General features: G+C 55.5%; 7 protein-coding genes across 7 annotated transcripts in view; 2 read left to right on the top strand and 5 right to left on the bottom strand.

Moving 5' to 3' along the window:
• Window positions 1-832, bottom strand: part of SODALDRAFT_337092 (repressible alkaline phosphatase) — a gene marked incomplete at both ends in the record, with an annotated part of 1,748 nt that extends 916 nt beyond the window's left edge. Inside the window, 2 exons of the mRNA XM_028612648.1 lie at window positions 26-530; window positions 635-832. Of these exons, the coding sequence (XP_028463599.1) occupies window positions 26-530; window positions 635-832 (703 nt within the window). The remainder of the gene's footprint in view (window positions 1-25; window positions 531-634) is intronic.
• A 1,903-nt stretch (window positions 833-2,735) lies between these two features.
• SODALDRAFT_51294 (hypothetical protein) lies at window positions 2,736-3,279 on the bottom strand. The gene has a single exon (XM_028615430.1). It carries the CDS (start codon window positions 3,166-3,168, stop codon window positions 2,881-2,883), a length of 288 nt encoding a protein of 95 aa, XP_028463598.1. The 5' UTR covers window positions 3,169-3,279; the 3' UTR covers window positions 2,736-2,880.
• Window positions 3,280-5,605, top strand: SODALDRAFT_51295 (hypothetical protein). Its single transcript, XM_028615431.1, has 3 exons — window positions 3,280-3,554; window positions 3,621-5,008; window positions 5,142-5,605. The coding sequence occupies exons 1-3, from the start codon at window positions 3,391-3,393 to the stop codon at window positions 5,291-5,293; spliced, it is 1,704 nt and encodes a 567-aa protein (XP_028463597.1). The 5' UTR covers window positions 3,280-3,390; the 3' UTR covers window positions 5,294-5,605.
• A 695-nt stretch (window positions 5,606-6,300) lies between these two features.
• Window positions 6,301-11,015, bottom strand: SODALDRAFT_328178 (hypothetical protein). Its single transcript, XM_028610618.1, has 2 exons — window positions 10,718-11,015; window positions 6,301-10,626 (listed from the first exon to the last, which is right to left on the bottom strand). The coding sequence occupies exon 2, from the start codon at window positions 10,615-10,617 to the stop codon at window positions 6,703-6,705; it is 3,915 nt and encodes a 1,304-aa protein (XP_028463596.1). The 5' UTR covers window positions 10,618-10,626; window positions 10,718-11,015; the 3' UTR covers window positions 6,301-6,702.
• Window positions 11,016-11,668: 653 nt separating this feature from the next.
• Window positions 11,669-13,348, bottom strand: SODALDRAFT_328176 (YagE family protein). The gene has a single exon (XM_028610617.1). It carries the CDS (start codon window positions 13,210-13,212, stop codon window positions 11,923-11,925), a length of 1,290 nt encoding a protein of 429 aa, XP_028463595.1. The 5' UTR covers window positions 13,213-13,348; the 3' UTR covers window positions 11,669-11,922.
• Window positions 13,349-13,896: 548 nt separating this feature from the next.
• On the top strand, window positions 13,897-16,779 carry SODALDRAFT_283268 (hypothetical protein; the record flags this gene model as incomplete). Its single annotated transcript, XM_028608394.1, has 2 exons — window positions 13,897-15,838; window positions 16,019-16,779. Coding segments are annotated over 2 exons (2,703 nt in total), but the record flags the coding sequence as incomplete, so codon positions are not given.
• Window positions 16,780-17,568: 789 nt separating this feature from the next.
• SODALDRAFT_337089 (serine hydroxymethyltransferase) lies at window positions 17,569-19,238 on the bottom strand (the record flags this gene model as incomplete). Its single annotated transcript, XM_028612646.1, has 4 exons — window positions 17,569-18,559; window positions 18,632-18,996; window positions 19,078-19,128; window positions 19,191-19,238. The coding sequence occupies 4 exons, from the start codon at window positions 19,236-19,238 to the stop codon at window positions 17,569-17,571; spliced, it is 1,455 nt and encodes a 484-aa protein (XP_028463593.1).
• Between the last annotated feature and the right edge of the window lie 1,252 nt (window positions 19,239-20,490).

The following is a 20,490-nucleotide window of genomic DNA, read 5'->3' as shown; positions in this document are numbered from 1 at the left end:
AAAAAAGCCCCCCAGGTTCACGCACCGTCATTGAAAAGACCAATAAAGGGAATGCGAATGTCGCCCAGACCCTTCTGAAGCCCGTCAAAGGCGTCGCGGTCCTGCATGACGTGGTAGCCGTTCTCCTCGGCGAAACCAAACAGGTCGACGTTGTCGCTACGGCAAGAGCCCGCGGCAGAGCGGGGCTTGAAGAGGCAGCGACCGCCGCCGAGGAGGACGTCGACCACGGGGCCGAGAGGGTGGGTGTAGCCAATCTCCTGGGCGGCAATGTCGGCGTAGCTGTTGCGGTGGGCGGCGTGAGCGGCGTAGACAGCGGGCGTGGCGTGGAAGATGGTGCTGGTGACGACGAGGCCAGTCTTCATGCCAGCAAGCTTGGCGGCCTCGAGAATGGAGGCGACGGGGGTCTTGCCGTCCTCGAGAACGCTGACGGCGTTGTTGTAGGTCTTGTAGCCGCAGGCGAAGGCGGTGCCGGACGAGGCCGAGTCGGTGATTAGGTTGTCACTGGCATGGGTACGGACGAGACCCCTGGTCTAGAGAAGAAGTTTGTGTGTCAGCGCAGCGCATGGAAGAAAAAAAAAAGACCGAGCAGAAGTCGGCACATCGGATAGGATCTGCGCAGGTGCTAGCTGCTTACCATGTCATCAGCGGCAAGCTCGAAGATGTTGGGGTTGCGGGGGGTGGTGCTAGTCTCCAGTAGAGAGACATAGTCCCGGGCCATGGTCTGGGAGGCTTGGCCATAGCCATCAGGGACGATGTAGATGACGTTCTTAGCCTGGGTACCGGCGAGAACAGCAGGGGCGAGAGCCCCGATGAGAGCAGCGGCACTACGCATCGTGGGAACGGATCGACCAATCGACCTTGAGACCTGAGGGGATGAGAGACACGGCAGGGTGAGGGTGCAGGCCGGAGAGAGAGAACCATCAAGGTACACCCACCCTTCAGGCGGCGCACAGCAGATATAAATACCATTTCGTCCTCGTCCGGCTATCGAATAGCTGGGAGGGGTAAAGGTTTAATGAGAGAGAATGGCAACCATCGTCGGGGTCCTCAGACCATGCATACAACCCAGCAACTTGGTTGCACTGCATGCCGTCTAGTCCCCTCATGCCCCATCCTCCTCTCCATGGCATGGCTCGATCCTGTGGATTACCCCCTGCCACCTTGGTCTCCTCTTGTCGTCTTAATTCCCCGTCCGCCATTTCCAATAGACGAAATCTTGAACCCATCACAGACGCTTTCACAGGTCGGGGTCGAGTTCTTTGGACGGCAGTGGATGATGCGCGCACGTGTCTCTTGGTCGGAGTGATGATGCGTGCTTGTACGTTGTAGTGAGCCCGGGATGCGCTGGCTAGGGTTGGTGGGACTCTAGAAGAGACGGATGGAGTGAACGGGGGGCACGTGGTCTTGGCAGGTCCGGCGTGGGGAGAAGTGCCGGGGCCGGTCCCCCCAATGGGCAGAGTTCCCTACGCAACGTGCTCTGCGAGGGATGCGACCAAAGGGGAGCTCATTGGCGTGTCTCCTCTCCGAAGCTTCATAGCTGGGGAATTGGATCCGAAGAGGAAGGTGACGATGGCATCGGCAAGAGAAGTTGTGTTGCGCCTTGCTTGGGTGAAGAACCTGGTTGAACCGAATTGCAAAGAAGTCGAAGGAGAATTGCGGCACAACCCGATGCACGTGGGTGTCCGTAGGCTATTAGTGGTTTGTTTGTCTTTCCCGAAGATTTCTTTCTATCCACCAAGAGCTCAACCGACTGGGGAATTGTTCGATAAAATCCGCAGGACAAAGGATACGAGCCCTCGACAAACCGAGATTGGGCGGACTAAGAAGCAAGATGGATGCTCGTGACTGAACAGGCAGGCCCAAGCCAAGGCCATCCAGTTTGTCGTTGATCCGAGATCCGAAGACCCGAACTTTCGGTCATGGAACAGATTCCCAAGGTAGTTTGCCGATTCGGCTCGAGCATTCCATTGCATTTGGGGTCGACGTCGACAATCCCAAGTCATATCGGAGGAAGTCCAGTCCACCGCAGTGCCGTGGGCCTCTAAACGTCTAGGCATCTACAATATACGGTCTTTACGATCAATCACATCCCATGATCTCGTGTCGTTTCGGACATGGCCTGAGACGAAGGGATTGTTTGAGAAAGATGAAAGAATGGGAGTGGGAGAAAGAGGGAGGGTGGTAAATAGGAATGGGTGAGGAATCGAACAGAGGAGGGAAGGGAAGAAATAATTGGATAAGAAGGAGGGGAGTAGCGTTGCACTGTACACCTACAGAACGAGTGTTCTGCTTATGTCACCACGGACTTGTGACTGTGAGACTGGTCCATCTGACTGGTCGCAGGTTATCCGTCCCCACTACTGATGATTGGCTCACGGTTCCGGAAAACTGACCCGCCCTGGCGCCGGCTACCAGTAATATCCTACCGCGCGTCTATCTTTGACCATATTAGAAACAAATTCGAGACTTTACTCATGAACACCAGCGCTTAATAGCACTCACCTACCACTCACCTACCACTCGCCGACCAATATCCATACAATGCCGTTGTCTCGTGTGCTCATAACACGGTCTAGGCTTTTCCCATAAGGCTAACCGTCGCAGGCTTCTCAAGGAACCCATCTACGAAGCACCGACGTTTATTTGTACGTCCACGGCATTGGATGAAAACTCTCGCAGAGCTCCTAGCTCCCTCCTCGGGTAGCTCATGGGCCACCAAGACTGGTCGCATCGACCCTGCAGACCCATACAGATGAGATGCCATGCTCGACAGACGAGAAAGCAGGAGTCTTTCTCCTTTTTTTTTCTTTTTTTCTTTTCCTTTTTCTTCTTCCCTCTCCCCTTGTCCCGGCATAGCCCCAGCCGCGTCTCGGAGTAGACCTATGTAGCCGGCCCATCGCGTCCTGACTCTGGATCTCGCGCCCAGCAGGCGGTCCGGCCGTCCTCGGCCATCCACGCGACCACCTCTCGTATTAAGTCGTACAAAAGCCCAGCGATGCCCTCTCTCGATGACTTTCTTCTAGTTTGACTTTTAGATGTTTTGGACTTTGTCATACCCTTAAGGATTGACTCCTTTTTTTCACTCTCGCCCTTCTCTCTTTGTCTTTCACACACTTTCGTTCTCTGTCTTATTCTCTTCCTATCTCTCCGTCTTTCTCTTTGTTTCATTTTCTCTCGTGCTCTTTATTTCCTTGTCCTCGTGCCTGTTCCAAATCATATAGTATTTTCTTTCTTCCTCGAGTCCCTTCTCTTCTTAAAGATTCCTCTCTTTGTCTTTATACCGGGGGGTTACATACTTCTCCTGATTCATCACTGCCCTCATAATCTACCATTCGGCCTGGCATAACCTGCCATAGCCAACGATCGACCTCTCAACCTTCTTTTCTCAGAATGCGCCCCCTTCCGCACGCTTTACTTCTCCTCCTGGTATCCTCCACAACGCAGGCCGGTCCCGTAAGTCGCTGGAGGAGGATACCACGGTCTCCCGACCTATTTCACGATTCTAGTATCGATACCCATCAAGACCCGTCCGCTGGTCACACCCCATCTTCAAGGTACGTTGCTCCGTCCGTCTTGCATGTCCCAAGCTCTTATCTCTTATCCCTCTCACACCTGTCCAGTCAACCCGACGCTCCGATCGTCTCGCAGCAAGAACATGAAGAGACGCCGACTCCCATCTTCTCCACCGTGGACCCGGATCCATTACCAACCTCAGAATCACCCCAGGGACGTCCCTCTTCCGGCTCTATCGACCAAGAGTCTCCTGCTGAACAGACAACCCCGGTTTCCGAAGACGTAGGCGGAGAGGCGGACCAGCCGACCAACCTCCCCTCTGCCGAGTCGAGCTTAGTCGAGACCGTCAGCGCCGCACCGCATCCTTCATCTGCTGACGAGGATATTCGGCTACCTCCCATTTTCAGCACCATCTCTCTTCCCCAGCCGTCTTCCGGCGTTCGGCCGGAGGAGTCGACGAGTGTGCTGTCTGTAGACTCTTCGACTGCTCCTCTCGCCTCATCGTCCTCCATTGGTCATGTCGAGCCCATCATCCCGTCCTCTTCGGTGTTCTCCGCCATCCCGACAGAGGGCGTCCCGCCTCCGGAGGAAACCAGCTCATTTCCCCCATCCGACATTAGCTCGTCCGCTGTCCCGACGTCGACAGAGATCATCAGTTCTTCGCCCCCAGAAAGCAGCTCGTTGCTTACATCCGAAGGGAGCACTTCCGCCATTCCGACCTTGACGGAACACACCATATCCTTTCAGCCTTCTATCGTCTTCCCCTTCCCTAGACCTTCGCTCGGAATTGAAACTTCGTCGCCATCCTTTTCGTCTTCGGAAACTTCTGAAATTTCTCCTGGGCCTGAGCCAACCGCCTCGTCGGAAGTGCCACCGGACTTCGACCCGACTTCTGAGTCCGTCCTCCCCGTGTCAAGTGGATCTCCAACATCCGAACCCACCCTTCTGCCTTCTGATCAGGAACCCCTCCCATCATCCTCTCCTGAGGTACCGTCGCGTTCTCCGGACGCGCCGCCTTCGTCCACCAGCAGCGACGCCGAGCCTACTGCCGTCTCTTCCCCGCCGGTCGTCCCCACCAGGGTGCTTAACCCTGCCATACCCACCAACAACGGCCCCCCGCCCCCAGATTCGAGCGGGACCATCAGCCCGGAACAAGCGGCGAAGAACCTGGAAGAGGCAAGGCGATACTACTTCGGCTTCCAAACCCTTACCGAGCTGTCCGCTTGCGGGCCTGGCCAGTTTGGCTGCGTCGAGGGAGCCATCGGGAGCTGCAACGAACAAGGGTTCTTTAATCTTCGCCACTGTGAACAGCCGGGTCACAGCTGTTTCCCTTTGCCAATGAATCACGCCGCCGGCGTGGTTCTTGATTGCTTTGAAGAGGCTGTGGCGTCGCGCATCCTGGGATTGTCCGATCCTACTCCGACCCCTCCCCCAGAGGAGGAGGTTCCAGGTGATAACCCACCAGAAGGGCCCCCAGAGGATAATCCACCAGAGGGCGGTCCAGAGGATAACCCACCGGAGGAGGTTTCGGGGGATGAACCGCCCGAAGAGATTCCGGGCGATACCCCACCGGAGGAAGTTCCAGGGGACGACCCACCAGAAGGGCCCCCAGGAGATAACCCGCCGGGGGGCACTCCAGACGATAACCCACCGGAGGGACCCCCGGAGGACAATGCACCGGGAGCTCCCGAGGACAGCCCACCGGAGGAGAGTCCCGAAGACGACCCCATTGTCACAGAAACAGTCACGCCGACCGTCACCGAGATTGTTTCCACCGTGACACTCTCCGACGAGATCACCGACGAAACGACGACAACCGTGCGCGGGACCCTGACCTCTACTGTTTTTGTCACCGTGACCCCGGAACCCGAGCCCGCCCCCGAGCCTGGAACGACTCTCCTTATCACCGTCACTGTGACTGCCCAACCGCAACCGCAAGCCCCGAGTCCCGCCGAGCCACCGTCTTCCTCCGCTATTGTCGAGCAATCGCCCCCTCCTCCCGCCGAGGAGAGGGTGGGGCACGAGGAGCCTGTATCCCCGTCCGTCATCGAAGCGGCGTCGCCTTCGCCTCCGAGTTCGGAGCAGACGCCCGGACCAGCCGCCGGCGAAGACGGGAACGGCGCGGATGTCGCTCACACGGTGACCCAGATGCTCATTTTTACTGTGACGGAGCGAGAAAGGATTATCGAGCGGGAGACCGTTACCGTCACCCAGACCGTTGCTGCTGCGTAGCCACCGGGACGGGACAGGCAGACGGGTAAAAGAAAAGGGAGGAATTTCACCAATTTTTTATTTAAATAAATAACAAAAAGCCTTGCAAGGCTTTCCTCTTTCATTACAAGGCAATGGGTGGCGGACTATACGACCCCATTGGGCCTAATCGAGGATGTATGTAATCTGGCCATCATTCAAGGTAGTTATTGAGTTTGTTGAGCATAGCGATGGTGTTCGGAGAGTCCAAGTCGAAGAGGGATAGTAGGTGTAAGCCAGCCAAAAAGCGAGTTTTGTATGTTTTCCGTATGAGCCTGTGTCCTCGTTTCACTGCCTGCCCGAATTGATAGTGGCATTGTTCTCTAAAGATGTGAGACATGGGCATGGGTCTCCCTTGTGCCAGCGGCTGGAGCAACAGAGCACGCATGTTGTAAGAAGTTTACCATAATTACATGATCTGTGGCGAATGCACTCTCCGTCTATCTGCTGTCGGACTGGCAGCCAGTTACACCGCGAAGAAACGGCTCACCGACAGGAGGTGTGCAGCAGCGCCTGTGGAAGATAGGGCACAGGGATAGGGGTTATCGTATAGAATAGGGACTAGAATGGAGGAACGAGACCGTATAGTCCTCTATGTGTAAGGGTGAGTGGTAGCTATTAGGGCATCATCTCCCATGCTCTCTCTATATGAAGCCTGGCAGCCTAGGGATGCTCTATACCCAAAATGAGCAATTCAAGCGCAGTGGACTTGGATGGCTCAACATCCTTGGCCCCCCCCCCCCTCACTCATGGTGTCCCTTCTCCTAGCGCACCATCGCATGGCGTCTTGGTTCAGAGACGTTGACGAGGAGGGAGGCGTCATCTATGTAGCAATGTATGTAGGCAGGGCCCGGTCTGTACAGGATGGGAAAAAGACAAAAGAAACCGGCGATATATACTGTAGCAGGTCTAGTGGCAAAGCAGGGGGGAAGCCCCTGGTCAAGGTTGGCCGTCCAACCTCATCCGCTTCTGTCGTCGAGAAGCGGCCTCACGGTCCGATTTCGATAGTTTGGCAGCAAAAAGTTCGACGATAATCGAGCTTGAGAGCTGTCTCTTCTTCGAGCTCACCGTCGAGGACGTCATTCTGAAGGCCGTCTCGTAGGGTTCCGCCACGCTCGGGGTAGAAGTCGAGTCCTGTGGGGTCGGCATGTCGTGTACATCGCTGGCGCTGCAGGACAAGACGTCCTCCGTGTCTTCGTCCGAGGGCACATAGTCCTCGTTAGGGACCCTGCGGCCACGCCAGTCGTAGGGGAGGGGTTCGTCTTCGGGTGCCGGCTCTGGCTCTGGCTCTTCTTCGCCCCCGTCGTCGTCTGCCCCCACCTTCGTGGTGGAGGTGGACACCTGCATGACGGAGGACTGCATGACGGATGTCCGCACGGTGGATGATGTTTGCATTGTGGACGTCGCCTGCGTGGTGGTGTATTGCACCCCGTAGCCCAGCTTCGGTGTGTTCTCGTCGCCTTTAACGAGAGAACCCAGCCAGGCTTCGCGGAACGAGAGACCCAGGGCGACGGACACCTCCCGCGAGACGCTGTTGCCGACGGTGTAGTACTGGTCTTTGGGTTCGCCGAGAATGACCTCGTGGTCGCGAAAGCCCTGGGCACGCCGGACCTCCATGACAGAAAGGATCCGGGCCTGGTGCCAATGCAAGATGCGCCCCGTGAAGCGGTCGGCCGGCGACGGCCTTGTTGTCACCGTCCCTACCAACTTATTGGGAAACACGCGCCCGTAGGCATTCGAAATGCCAACAGTTTTGCTAGAAGGGAACCGGTCCATTTCTGCTTTGGTCACGCTGCCGCTGTTATATGCGCTTCGTAGGTTCACACCCCAAGGCCGGGTCGGTAGGGCGCAGAGCCGGGTCCGCACCTTGGTGGTTACACCGTATGACTGACGATGGTCGGGGAACTTGATGCAGGCATCGGGCTTGCCGTCCATGATGTCCGGCAAGTCGGCAAACGCTTGAGCGGCGCTGACAGGCCCAAACGCCGTCGGCATGATAAGCCTCTGGAACATGGGCTCGTTGTTCGATAGTCGGCCCAGGCTTTTGTTCTTCGGGTTTTCGGATTGGTGAGATTGCAAGGGCATCTCGGGTAGCCGGTGGCCCGGCGCTGCGAAGGCTAAGAAGACCCGACTGCGGCTCTGACACGAGCCAAAGGTCCACGCGTCGAGCATGAAGAATTGCGTCTGGTAGCCCAGTCCCACGATAGCACATATGAGCTGAAGAAAGACGTCCTGCTGGCTAGCCTTTGCGCTCTCTATGATCTCGACAACGTTCTCGAGGAGGCCAAATCTTGGTCGGTAGATATCAATGAAGGAGGCAAACGAAGCCACGAGAGACTGGTTTTTCCGTTGCTCAGGCGTCGTTTTATCATGCGTGAGGCGGCTGAATCCTGGACAAGGACTGCCGCCAGAAACAAACCCGACTTCACCGATGGGAGGCACATTGTCCGAGAACTTTCCCTGCAAGGCTCGTCTTTGCAGGTCGTCAATGGAGCCGGCAAACGGATGCACTTGATTCCGGGCGTCGACGTTGGCCATGTAGGTGTGGATAGCACGGATACTGATGTCGTTTGCCCATTTCATCTCAATGACACCGGATTCTTCCAGGCCTCGTCCGAAATTCCCACCGCCACAGAATAAATCGAAGCCCTTCAGTTTCGGGAAGGCCTCATCGGGATCCAGCCCCTGTCGGAAAGTCGGGGGAAAGGGAAAGGCGTCGTCGAAAGGAACACAAGACGTTGACATGGAGTCGTCGCCGTCCGCTTCCTCGACTAAGCGAGTGAGGATGTAGAATGCGTTACCCACGCCGTCGCGATCATAAGGCGTCTTGATCATGTCGGCGGAGGGAAAGTACCGCACGATACATCGTCCGTGGATTCTGTCAGGTCGTACTTCAAGAATTCGCTCCGAGTAGACGAGTTCGTTGGGCCGACAGGCGGTTGCCTTTGGATCAACTTCATTCCTTCGCAGGAGTAGACGGACACGAACGAGGCAGGCAGAATCTCGCGGGGGTTCGAGTAGCTCACAGGGTTCCAGCCTATTGCCGCCTGCCGTGAGCTGTACTAGCACGGTATCCCCTGCACGGTAGTGGTCGGGGTTAGGGGTAGGCTCCTTGCGGTGTGAACAGACAAGATGGTCCTGCCTGAAAGTGATCCAGCGGCGGTCCGAAGAGATGTAAGTCTGTCTGCAGAAAAACTCGGCGTTTGTGGCAGAGGAGCCGCCCCAATCGATACGGTGGATAGCGAGGACTTCACTCTCGCCGAGCTTCTGATAGTCGTGGCCATCATCACAAGAGCAATGGTCGGAGAGGAACAGCTCGTTGTTCCACGGATACCTCATCTGGCCGCAGAGGGTATCAACCGGTCGATACATCCAGATCACGTCGAGCGAGCGGGCGCCCGACTTGCTGACATGAACCTTCTGGACCAAGCCGAACCACCGATCAACGTCGTCAAAGCCCACGGCGGTGTGCCTTCGCCAATTCGTGTCTTCGGCGTCTCGCGGGCAGGAGACCACGTCTCCTACACGCACTTCCCTCTTCAGACCTTCGGCACGAGCATCCGACACGCTTTTGATATGCTTGGCTTCGTTGTGGATATGCGACGGCAGCTCGAGATGTTGCTTCTGGATCAGGTTCGTGCGGAGACGTTCCGTGGAAGCGCTTGGGGTGACAGATTCCATCATGACGCCGCAGGGTAAATGGCTGAAGGAGTCATAAACGTAAGGAGTGACGACTGTGCGAGGGATGCCCTTTGTGTCGTCTTTGTTGTCTACCGTCATGGGAGCTGCCGTGGAGGGAGCCGGGGTGTAAGCAGTGTAATCTTTGATCTCCCTCCACAGGGTATGGAAATGGGTTCTTTTGTGTCCCAAAACACCGAACGCCTCCTTGTAGATGAAGTTGTTATAAGCATGAACGGCAACTCGAAAATCAGTCCGGCCATACTGACCAAACCATCGACGGAAGGCAGCACGTCCTTTGTGGTGGCGAAGGAGCCACTTGTGAAAAGCCGACTTGAAATCTCGAAACTCCACGCGACGGTTCTTGTTGCTCGAATCTTCTAGGAAGTCCACGACATGCTTGGCAAGATCGGCGATCCAGAGGAAGGGCGAGTGATAGCGGAGATATTCGGTTGTCGGGGATTTCAGCTTATAGTAGATGTCGGGACCGCGACCACGGGCCTCAGCGGTACACACCCGGGAACGAATCCAAATCTGGTCGCCTAGGGTGTGGTGGTCCATGCCGTAGTTACCAATGGGAAGCTCGTCAAAAGCTATGCCGCGGACGTAAAACTTGGTATCCTTGTGGGACAACACGCCATCAGCGTACATGACATTGTGGACGTCCTTGGTGGAGAGATGTTGCAAAGGCCGCATCTCGTATGAGTACTTGTCCGTGTTGATGAAGATGGAGAACATGTCGAGCTCAAACTCGAAGCTATCGTCGTCGTCATTTGGCGCGCAGGACTGGAGCAATGCTTCCACGGCCTTCCCTTCGGACAGTTCGGGAGCTGGCGGCTCGAAGCCCTCATGTCGAGAGCGGGGTACGATGAGGGTGCTGACGGGGATCTCGACCGCTATGGAGGTGGATAGGGGTGCTGACTCGGAAGAGGAGGGCAAGAGAGACCCAACGACTTTGCCAGTGTCGTCTAACACGGATTCTTCCGAAGGAGTGGGCGGAACGATCGAACCGGCGTTGCGACGACTGGTGCCAGTGCTGCGGCTCGTGGATTTTCTCCGCTCGGACGGAGCTAACCATTCGGGATCATGAATATCGCTCTCGACGTACTCAATTTTGCCGTCTCCAGACCATTGAGCTTCCGAGTCGTCGGCCAATCCGTCCATAGGAGGTAGCATTCTGCCTACCTAGCAAAGTGTCGGTGTGAGTTAGAACCGGCAACGGAGGTGGGTGTAAGGGCGAACTGAGGAAAGTAAAGGGCAAAAGGCCAATACATACCTCTTGAGACCCAGACCTGACAGGCCTCTAGTCCCCCTTGAATGGATGATTAAAATAAAATAGAAAGATAGGCCATGAAGCAGATGAAGCATTGAAGATGGGACGGGGGTGCAAAAGAAGCGAATTGGTAATTCTGGATCGAAAAATGCGCTAATTCGGAAATGTGCGAGGCACAAAAAAACAAACCCGCCAAGCGCAAGTCTATAATGCTCGCCGAGCTCTGTAAGATATTTTGAAGTTGAAGGGCCGGGCAATTTCAGTCAATTGAGTGTTGAGTGTAGTTGGCAGCGACGAGATTGATCGTGGTGCCAGCGCAACTGCCTCGAAGTCGAAGTCGGCGCATTCGCCTTTTCCATGGTCGCGTCGCGTTTCCTGTGGTCCGGAAAGACGGACGTGGAAAGGCTACGAGGTACGTACAGCGAACTGTTGGAGTAGTTGTGTGGGGATGCGGGGGCAAGTGGGTCCAAGGTGCTAGCTCGAGTTTGTTTGTCAGTGCCGCTTGTACCTCGGCACGAATATTCGTACTGACAGCTTGAAGTTGACAAATAAAGATGAAGAGACCCGGACAGGTGCTTGAAGAGTTTTCTGCAGCTCCTATACCCCGTGCACTAAATCATTTCCCGGCCTGATTGACTCGACGCAACCTGACGAGGAAAACAAAGATATCATCCATCTGATCAGGCACCTTGAACCAGTGGCTCCGCCCCTATATACTCCTTCCATTCTACCTTCCATCCCCCTTGAGTCAGGATATTTATTCGCTGCCTCCCAGTCCTCTGGTGACTTCTCGCTGGCAGAGCAGAGCCCACATTCCCACGGCACCACCCCTGGCTGATACCACCAAGGACCAATAGGTATGAAAGAAGAAAGGGGGAACACAAAGGCTCAAGTACTTGTTGTGATGATTGATTGGAGTGCTGTCAAAAACACGGTTGGGTCGGTGTCATCTCCGGCTACAGCGTCAGGGCTCTGTACACTATTATAATGAAGGCAAAACCAAGGCAACGGACAAAGAGAGAGACTTCAGTGTCAGGGTCGGACCTTAGGAAATCCGACTACCAAGCGGGAATAGAACAGAGATGGGTATCTTAAATGCTCCACTGCTGGAGAGGGCGTATCGCTGCCGCCACGCAAGAGAGGCGCGACCTTAAGGGTTCTAGTAATTACTTCGTACACAACAAAACTCGGGTGTCCGTCCTTAGTCCTTACACGCTCCCTGCTGCCAACTTCTTCAACTCCTCCTTCTCCATCATCCGCTCCAGTACAATCCGGCGCAGTTCAAAGATGACCTCTACCGCGATGAGCACGATGATGATAAGCTCCAGCCGCGTGCTGTGCTGCTCGCTCGACATCTCCCGCAAGACCGTCGCAATCTCCTGCGCGTAGTCCATCTTCTGGTTCAAGGTCCGGATCCGCACGTTCACGTCCAACGCCCGCCCAACTTGCTCGTAGTATCCTTCCAATCCCAGCTCCGACCGGCTATCCCAGAAGATATCGGGCAACGAGTCGGTCAGCTCCGAGTAGTGGTTCAGCCGCGCCCGCAGGCTCAGCAACTCCCCCGTCTTCTGCAGAATGAACTTGCGGCCCAGCGGCACCCCGGACCCCCGCGACAACAAGTTCGGGATGTTCCGCGTGCTCTCAAAGTACGCCGTCAGCGCGCTCTCCAGCACCGCCAGCTTGGTGCTCCGCGCCAGCCCGGACGAGAAGGCGATCTTGGCCAGCGTCGTGTCCAGCCGGTCGCCGTCCCGCTCTTCCCGCCTGGTCCCCAACACCACGACGTCGCCCTTCATCCCGCTCGTCTCCCGGTTCCCGTCCGCCGCGTACTCCAGGTCCTCCACCTCGCGCAGGTCCTCCGCCAGCGGCACCTCGGCCGCCCGCAGCAGCTGCCGCGTCACCACGTCCGGCGGCAGCGACCACGTCACGATCGTGCCGGACGGGAAGACGAAGATGTCGCCGCCGTTGACCCCGCGCGCGTGTACCACCTCCGACGCCTCGAACCCTGTGTTGTCCGGATCGATGTCGAACCCGTGCGCGCATAGGATGTCTAGGACGGTCGCCATGTCGAAGGCCTCGGACACGCAGACCGCCGAAATCATCTTGTGCGACGGCTCTTCTTCGGGGGAATCAATTATCGTGCGGGAGTCGGGAGATCGTTGGGCCGGTCGTTGCGCGATGATGGCGACTCGGCGGAGCGAGTTCTTCGCACTGACTGCACGGTTGCCCCTCCGCTTTGGAGGAGGCGGTGGCGACGGCGGTGGTGGTGGTGGTGGTGGGGGTTTTGCTGTGGTGTGCCTGCCATTCTCAGTCGCTGTCGTCGATTCCGCTGGCGGTTCGCCGTTTTGAGACAGGTAGATATTGGAAGTGAAAAAGTTCCGTTTTCGGGGCAGTTGAGTTGCCGTCGTCAGATGGAACGATCGGCGTGGTCGGGGGACAAGGTGTGCTATGTGGAAGTTGCGGCAAAGTGCCGAGGCTATACGTTGCTGGCCAAGCCGCATATTGACAGCTCTGAAGCCATGGGAGGGGAGGTTCAAGTAAGGTTGAATTGACCAACACGAAGTCTGGCGGAGGGCGAAAACATGCTTCATCCGAAGAATTGAAGGCGACCTACGGAGTAGGGAGTAGGTAGGTAGGTTGAAAAGGCCTGCGTTTGGCACCTTTTGACTTGCTCTTGTTTGGATGTCCTGGGCCGAGTATCTTATCGCCACGTGATCATGCGACTCTGCGTAAGGTACCTACCCAAGTTGCTCTCCTCCGCCGTACTCCCGGATACCTTTACCTTAATATTTCAATTCGTGCCTCAGATAGCGACCGGGAATTTCTTGCCGACATAACTTGGAGACCCAGCAATCAGAACCGCGGATGAAAGACGATTTCCGACTGCAAATGGCCTCATAGTGGCATTTTTTCAATCGCAATGGGGCAATGTGGCGGTTGCCCTTATCCAGACCACACTATTCGGCCCTGGCAAGGTGTCCGCGGCTCGCCAGGAATCCCTTGAGATCGAGGGTAAGTGAGCATTGATTCCACTGTAAGGATAAGGTGGCATTCTAAACGTTTGAATATCGCAGGGCTCCAAGCCGCTAGTGGTAGGAAAGACACTTAAGCGACTTCAGTCGAGTGATGCTGCGGCGGCGTCTAGCCTCAGGACAGATGATCTACCCTCCAAGCCATACACGATCCCCTCGAATTCATACCAAAGAACCCCGATATCCCGCAACGATTCCGTCCAGAAACCTCGGACCGTACCTAGGAAGAATTATCAACCCAGTCTATTGCTAGAGACGGCGATGCGGATCTTCCATCAGTCGCCAAGCGACGTCGGTCCAACACAATGGGAGACCGCAAGACTCCTGGCGACTCTAAAAGATCCGCGCCTTCCCATTGTAACGGCTCAGATGGTCCTCTATTGTGCTCCCAATTTGGATCCAAATCTCAGAAAATACCTCCCAGAGGACTCTGGATGGGAACAGAGGTTGTCGAAACTTGATGCACGAGGTTTCCACCGAGAGGATGTGATCGACTGGGCCCATATTCTCGTTGCCGAGACACAGGAGGAGAGAGTTCAGAGATTTATGTCTGCGCCACGTTACAGGCCGGCTTTTCTACTGAACCATATACTCAACGACAAATACAACCACAACGGGAGACTGATGTCCCCCGAGTCCCTCGAATCGTTAACTGAGTACTGCAAGGCATGGTATACGAGTTGTGACCAGCTGTGCGACAGAGAGGCTCCGGCTTCTATCCCTTCTTCCGGGCAGTTCGACCGGAATTGGCCAGATGCTGTTGCGCAGAAGAACCTAACACGGCTCTTCGCCCTCTCTCGACGCATTCACCCGGGCGCCGTTTTAGGCATTGCAGATCTTGCCATCGCGCACATGGAAGCCGTCTCCGCGGCATCACGAGGCTCCCACGAAGATTGCGGCTACGTCTCCATATGCTCTACTTTCAACTCGACCCTACAACAGCTCTGCATTCCACCCGCGCAGAACCCATACGTCAACCTCAGCTTTAACTGGCAGGCTATTGTGAGATTACTCACGTACTCGACGGGGCTGAAGAAGGCACTTGTTACCAAGAAGCAGAGCTATCAGGCCATTCGCCAGGTCCTGCTAGCGATTCGCAAGTCGGAGGCGGAACGAGAGACGGCAACGGCGCTGAAGATGACATGGCCACCCTATCGTGTTCTCAGGAACGGGATGGAAGAGGCGCTGCCAATCGAAGAATATTACAGCAGGACAGTGAAGGCCGGTTTCATGATGCAGGAATCTGGCTACGCCCAGACACTTCGCGATATAGTAACAGACGTCCTGGGAGGGCTCTCACCTGACGGGTCTCCCACGATTCACACACGAAGCACCTACCGCGCCCTGAGTGCGTCGATGCATTCTGTCTGGGCAGCGCAAGTTCGAGCGACGCGGAACGCTCAGGAAGCCTGGCAGGCTTTCCAACACCCGCCGAGTCCTGAGCTGCATCCAAATGAGGAGGTGTATTGGGAGTTGATGGCCAAAATATTGGCAAAGGCCTCCAGCTCTCATCATGACAATCTCCCCGGTGAGGGCAGAGAGACATTCCCCTTTGATGACTCGAATCTCAGTGAATTCGAGAAAGCCCGGCTCAAGCCACCCAGTATTGCCACTTTAACCGATTGGATGGTCCGCGAGGGTGTCCCTCTCGACCGTCGATGCTTGGAGTTGCTCCTGCGTCACGCGGAGAATGCCAAGGAAGCCGTCACATACATCCGGCGCAGTTCTTTAAACGACATATACCGGCAACGTCTGGAAGAGTTCGTGCAAGGTACTGACATGTCTCCCGCTCTCGTGAGAGATATTCCGCGCACAACACTTCATGCAGTCGTCGAGTTGTGCTGTCGTCTGCAACCGAATCGAACCAGGAATACTCGGAGTTATGCTGCTGCCGAGCTTGGGAAAATCCATAGAGCACTCCAAATCACTCGCTCAGCCTGGGTGTCGATTGGAGATCGAAGCGCCGTGCCTTGGGAAACCATGATGAAGAACTTGGCAAGACCGAACATCATGATTAGCAATCTCCCCCCGCCAGAGAACAGTCTCGAACTGATCAAGATGGGCGGGCAAATTCTGCGAGAAGCAGAAGCACATTGTGGCTTGACCTTGCCAATGATCGAGTCTTTCGGACGAGTCATCCAGAAAGCTTTAGAGACCAGGCTTCCTGGCTTGATCAGCGGTCTTTCCAATGGTTCCGATCTCAGCGCTGTCGATAAGGAGATCTTGTCGCTCTTCGGAGAGGTCTCGCAACAACGGACACCAGAGATGGGGGAAGCCGTTTTCCATGATTGGCTCCAAGATAACACAGTGCACCCGACACCCCTTTGGCTCATCAGGCAAGCCCACGACAGGCTACAGGCAGCCTGGCAGAGCCTTACACCCATGGAGTCCGGGAATATCAACCGTCTTATCGGCAAGAACAGGACATTGGGCCCCGGAACTTTGAAGTCAACTTCAATCAACAACTACATGCGAACCCTCGCCTTTTTGGGAGATTTTCATGCGATGGCCGAGTTGGCCCAACAAATTTTAGGCAATCTCCCCAGGCTGTCGACCTTGAGCGACCCCAACAAAGACGCCAAGTACATATCACGGGCCCTATGTGCATTCCGGACATTTGCGGAGCCCATGCTGCACGAGGACGTCGCAACCAAGCTCCAATCGGATCTGCAGCGCCAAGTTGAGAGCGGCACCTGCAACGACGCCTTCCGCATCCACTGGCCAACCGCCGACGAGGTCGGGCAGTACACAGGGAGCGATACCCGCGGCCACCTCCGGGATCTCAAGACCCTGTTGGCGCTCATGCGGAAACAGTGGGATGGGAACGGCGGGGGAACGGGATTCGCGGCGCGGACCCGGGAACAGCAGTCGGCAGTCGAGGCGCACGCGAGGTGCCAGATAATCGATCCGGCGTACCAAGGGAGTGGTTGGAAAAATAACACCACCACGCCGAAAGAGGGGCAGTGGGTTAATGAGACGCATTCTACCTGGATTGGCACTTGGGCTCTACAGGGCTGGACGGGATTCGCCAAATGAACAGGCACAAATATATACCCTTGAGTCCTGGGATCTCTGTTACATGCAACTACTTATATAGACGCTTTTATATGCGCAAAATCCGAACTTGTTGTAAAATACGCAGACACTGAGAGACTTCGGAGGGCTGGCAATATGGGAAGTGTATACGTTCCTGTCTCCATGATTTCGAAGCTGCGCCATTCACCCTCCTTATATCACCGAAAGCGAGTTCCAACTCCCAGGTATACTCATGGTTGTGATCAGTGTCACTGGCAGGCCAGCAGCTCACCATCCAGGTGTTGGCAGGCAGAGTATCGCGGTGGTTATTGATTTTATAGTGCGATCACAAATGTGGACTTCTCAAGGAACGCTTCTCGCCAGTGTTTCGAATAAGAAGAGATGGGATATCAAAGTATTGCATTGAGAACTTCTCTGCCGCGTTGAAGCGGCAGCTAAATGCCTAAAGTGCCGAGTTGAAAAACGCCACCCAAATATAACTCCCGACCGCGAAAGCCCGTAATTGTTTGTGTTGATCTCCGTGTGTACCTTTGCCAGTGTAGAGGGGAAACCAACTCTGCAACGCCCGGTGAGATGCATGCATCGTTATTCTTCCCCTCCTCCCTCTCATACCTTTTTTTCCGTTCGTGACTCATGTTAAAATGTCTCTTTCCGAGCCGGGCCCGCCCTTCTTTTTTTCGAAGTGACGTCCATACTGTCTATACCCAGGGTAATGTTGAAATGTGGTCCCCCCCGTCCTAGTTGAGAACTGGACTCGGGGACCAAGAGTGTTCGTACTTGCTCTGGCACTTACAGACCAGCATCCATGCGCCAGCCCTCGACGGGCAGGGGGAAGTCCTTGCACCATTCGGCAACCTCCTGGCGCAGCTCGTTGATCTTCGCAACCTCGCCGCCGGCGACCTTGGCCTTGAAGTCCTTGAGCTTGTTGGCCTCCTTGGGAAGAGAGGCCTGGACCTCCTTGCAGATCTTGATGCTCTCATCGATATAGCCCGCGACGCGGTCGAAGTCGGCCTCACCAAAGCCGCGGGAGGTCATGGCGGGGGTGCCAATGCGAATACCGCACGGGGTAAGCGCGCTCTTGTCGCCGGGGATGGCGTTCTTGTTGCAGGCAATGTTGATCTGCTCGAGAACGGCCTCGACACGAGCGCCATCCAGGCTGTGCTGGCGGAGGTCGAGGAGGACCATGTGGCTGTCGGTGCCGTCGGCGACGAGCTTGTGGCCGAGGGCCTTGAACTTGCTCTCAAGGGCCTTGGCATTGTCCACGACCTTCTGCTGGTAGGCCTTGAACTCGGGCGAAGAGGCCTGCTTGAGCGCAACGGCCAGGGCAGTAATGGTGTGGTTGTGGGGACCGCCCTGGTGGCCGGGGAAGACGGAGAAGTTGATGGGGTCCTCGAGATCATACAGGGTCTCCTTGCCAGTCTTGGGGTCGACGGAGCGAACACCCTTGCGGAAGAAGATCATAGCGCCGCGAGGTCCGCGGAGCGACTTGTGGGTGGTAGTGGTGACGATGTCGGCGTACTCGAAGGGCGAGGGGATGACACCGGCAGCGATGAGGCCGGAGATGTGGGCCATGTCAACGACAAGGTAGGCACCGACCGAGTCGGCGATCTTACGCATCCGGCCATAGTCAATGAGACGGCAGTACGCAGAGGTACCGGCGACTAGAACCTTCGGCCGGAAGAGGATGGCGTTCTTCTGGAGCATGTCATAGTCGATGATGCCGGTCTCGAGATCTACCCGGTAGGGCATCGTCTCAAAGTAAGTGGAGATGGCGGAAATCCTGCGATGATTAGCATACGGGCTTTGCAGAGATCGAGGGAAGGGGGCGGGGGGCTGGATGTCTGCGTCTTACTTCCGCTGCGGGGTCTGGTAGCCGTGGCTCAAATGGCCACCGTGAGGGAGGTCGAGACCCATGAGACGGCCATGGACGGGCATGATGGCCTGGTATACCTGCAGGTTGGCAGGGCTACCACTTAGGCACTGGACATTGACACCCCACTTGCTCGGGTCGAGGTTGAATGTCTGGAGAGCACGCCTCTGGCAAAGCTTTTCGATCTGGTCAATGTGCTGGTTGCCACCGTAGTAACGAGCGCCAGGGTAGCCCTCGGAGTACTTGTTGGACATGGGAGAACCAAGGGCGTCGAAGACGGCGCGGGAAGTCACATTCTCGGAGGCGATGAGGATGATAGACTCGCGCTGGCGCTGAATCTCATCTTTCTACAATCCCAGCGAATTCCATGTTAGAATAGTTTAGAACATGCAGAGCTTGCTAAGGGGAAGAGGAGGAATGGTACGAACCATAATCTCAGCAACCTCCGGGTCGGAGTCAAGAAGGGACTTCTCGAGCATCTAAACAGTGAGTCAGTATAATATAAAGAACTTGTAGCATAGCGCAACTGCGTGCGACGAACCTCCTTGTGGGAGTTGCTGAGGGCGTAGGACGCGCCATTGGAAGCCATTGTGATGTCGTTGTGGAAGGAAGAACTGGTTAGGGGCGGTAAATTAGAGGTCCGAAAATAGCAGAGAAGTAGGGGACCCTTTGGAGGAATTTCTTTGGGGGGGAGACGGAAGAGAAAAGTCGGGGGCAGCTTGGATGGAAAGTAGAGCGCAAAGAAAAATTTGGGTCGTGGTGGAGGGGTCCAGAGCCGGACCGCAGTACGAGTCGGACCTGACAATCGTGTGAGGGGCAGAGGCACAGGTGGGGGCCAACGAGGGGCACCGAATGATTGGCGGTCCCGGTCGATGAAGAGGCGCTAGACCGGCGAGGTCAAGTCCGATTCGGACCCAGCTTTGAAGGGAGGAGATGGGTACCCCGATACATATTCGGAGTTCGAAATGGTATCTCGGTGGGAACGGTGAGTGCCGCTTTGAGTCGAAGGTGGAGGTTCGGTGAAAAAGTACTCCGTAAGATCGTGGACGAGCTACAAATGTACTTGGTCAGAGGCCAGACGAACACACCGAAGTCTAAGGTAGTCGCGTATTGAGATATACCTTAGTGTATAAACGGCCATTAGATGAATGGATTGTCCAGTAAGAATTTCCTTTTATAAAATTCCCCCCTAGAAGAATATGCCGCACGCTTTTTTATCTGGGTAGAGACCTTCTCCGTCATCTCTCGATATATTGGAGACTGTTGTTGTAGGAATTGCCATTACAGTCATACGAAGTAATTAAAGCCGGACGGGACACTGGGCATGGGAGTCTTGGGCAAATTCATAGCAGTCCCGTAGTGACAGCTGCCTCACCACCGTTATTGAGAATATATATCTCGCTGGACGATGCGAGTATCGAGAGAGCATAAAAGAACTACGCGTAAACGTGTATGGTCGTAGAAAGATTGTAGGGAACAGTGCCTGACGGAGACCATACCCATTTGTGATGCCATGGCTGAACGGCTATCTGGTGTTAAGAAGCAGCGTTGTGGTGCCTTGTGATGAACATCCCGTGCCTCCTTTAAGGACAGCACTGGATCATCGCCCACGGAGTATTTTGACGGTTTGGAAAAGCCCGGTGTTTCCGCCACGATCACCGAGTACCGGAAGATGGCTGGGTCATGGGATATTATGCAGCAGATCTTATCTTGATATCATGCAGGAACCCCGTGTACTAATATAAGGTATTTGCAGTCACATTCCCGCTGGAATGACACAACTCCGCAATTAGTAATTACCTCCGTAGTTATGCATGCTCCACAGTGTCGAGCTTTCAGAT

This window comes from Sodiomyces alkalinus (genome assembly GCF_003711515.1).
Source record: "Sodiomyces alkalinus F11 unplaced genomic scaffold SODALscaffold_10, whole genome shotgun sequence".
Lineage (NCBI taxonomy): Eukaryota > Fungi > Ascomycota > Sordariomycetes > Glomerellales > Plectosphaerellaceae > Sodiomyces > Sodiomyces alkalinus.
The sequence above is the reverse complement of the archived record's forward strand: the minus strand, read 5'-3'. Positions and strand labels throughout refer to the sequence as shown.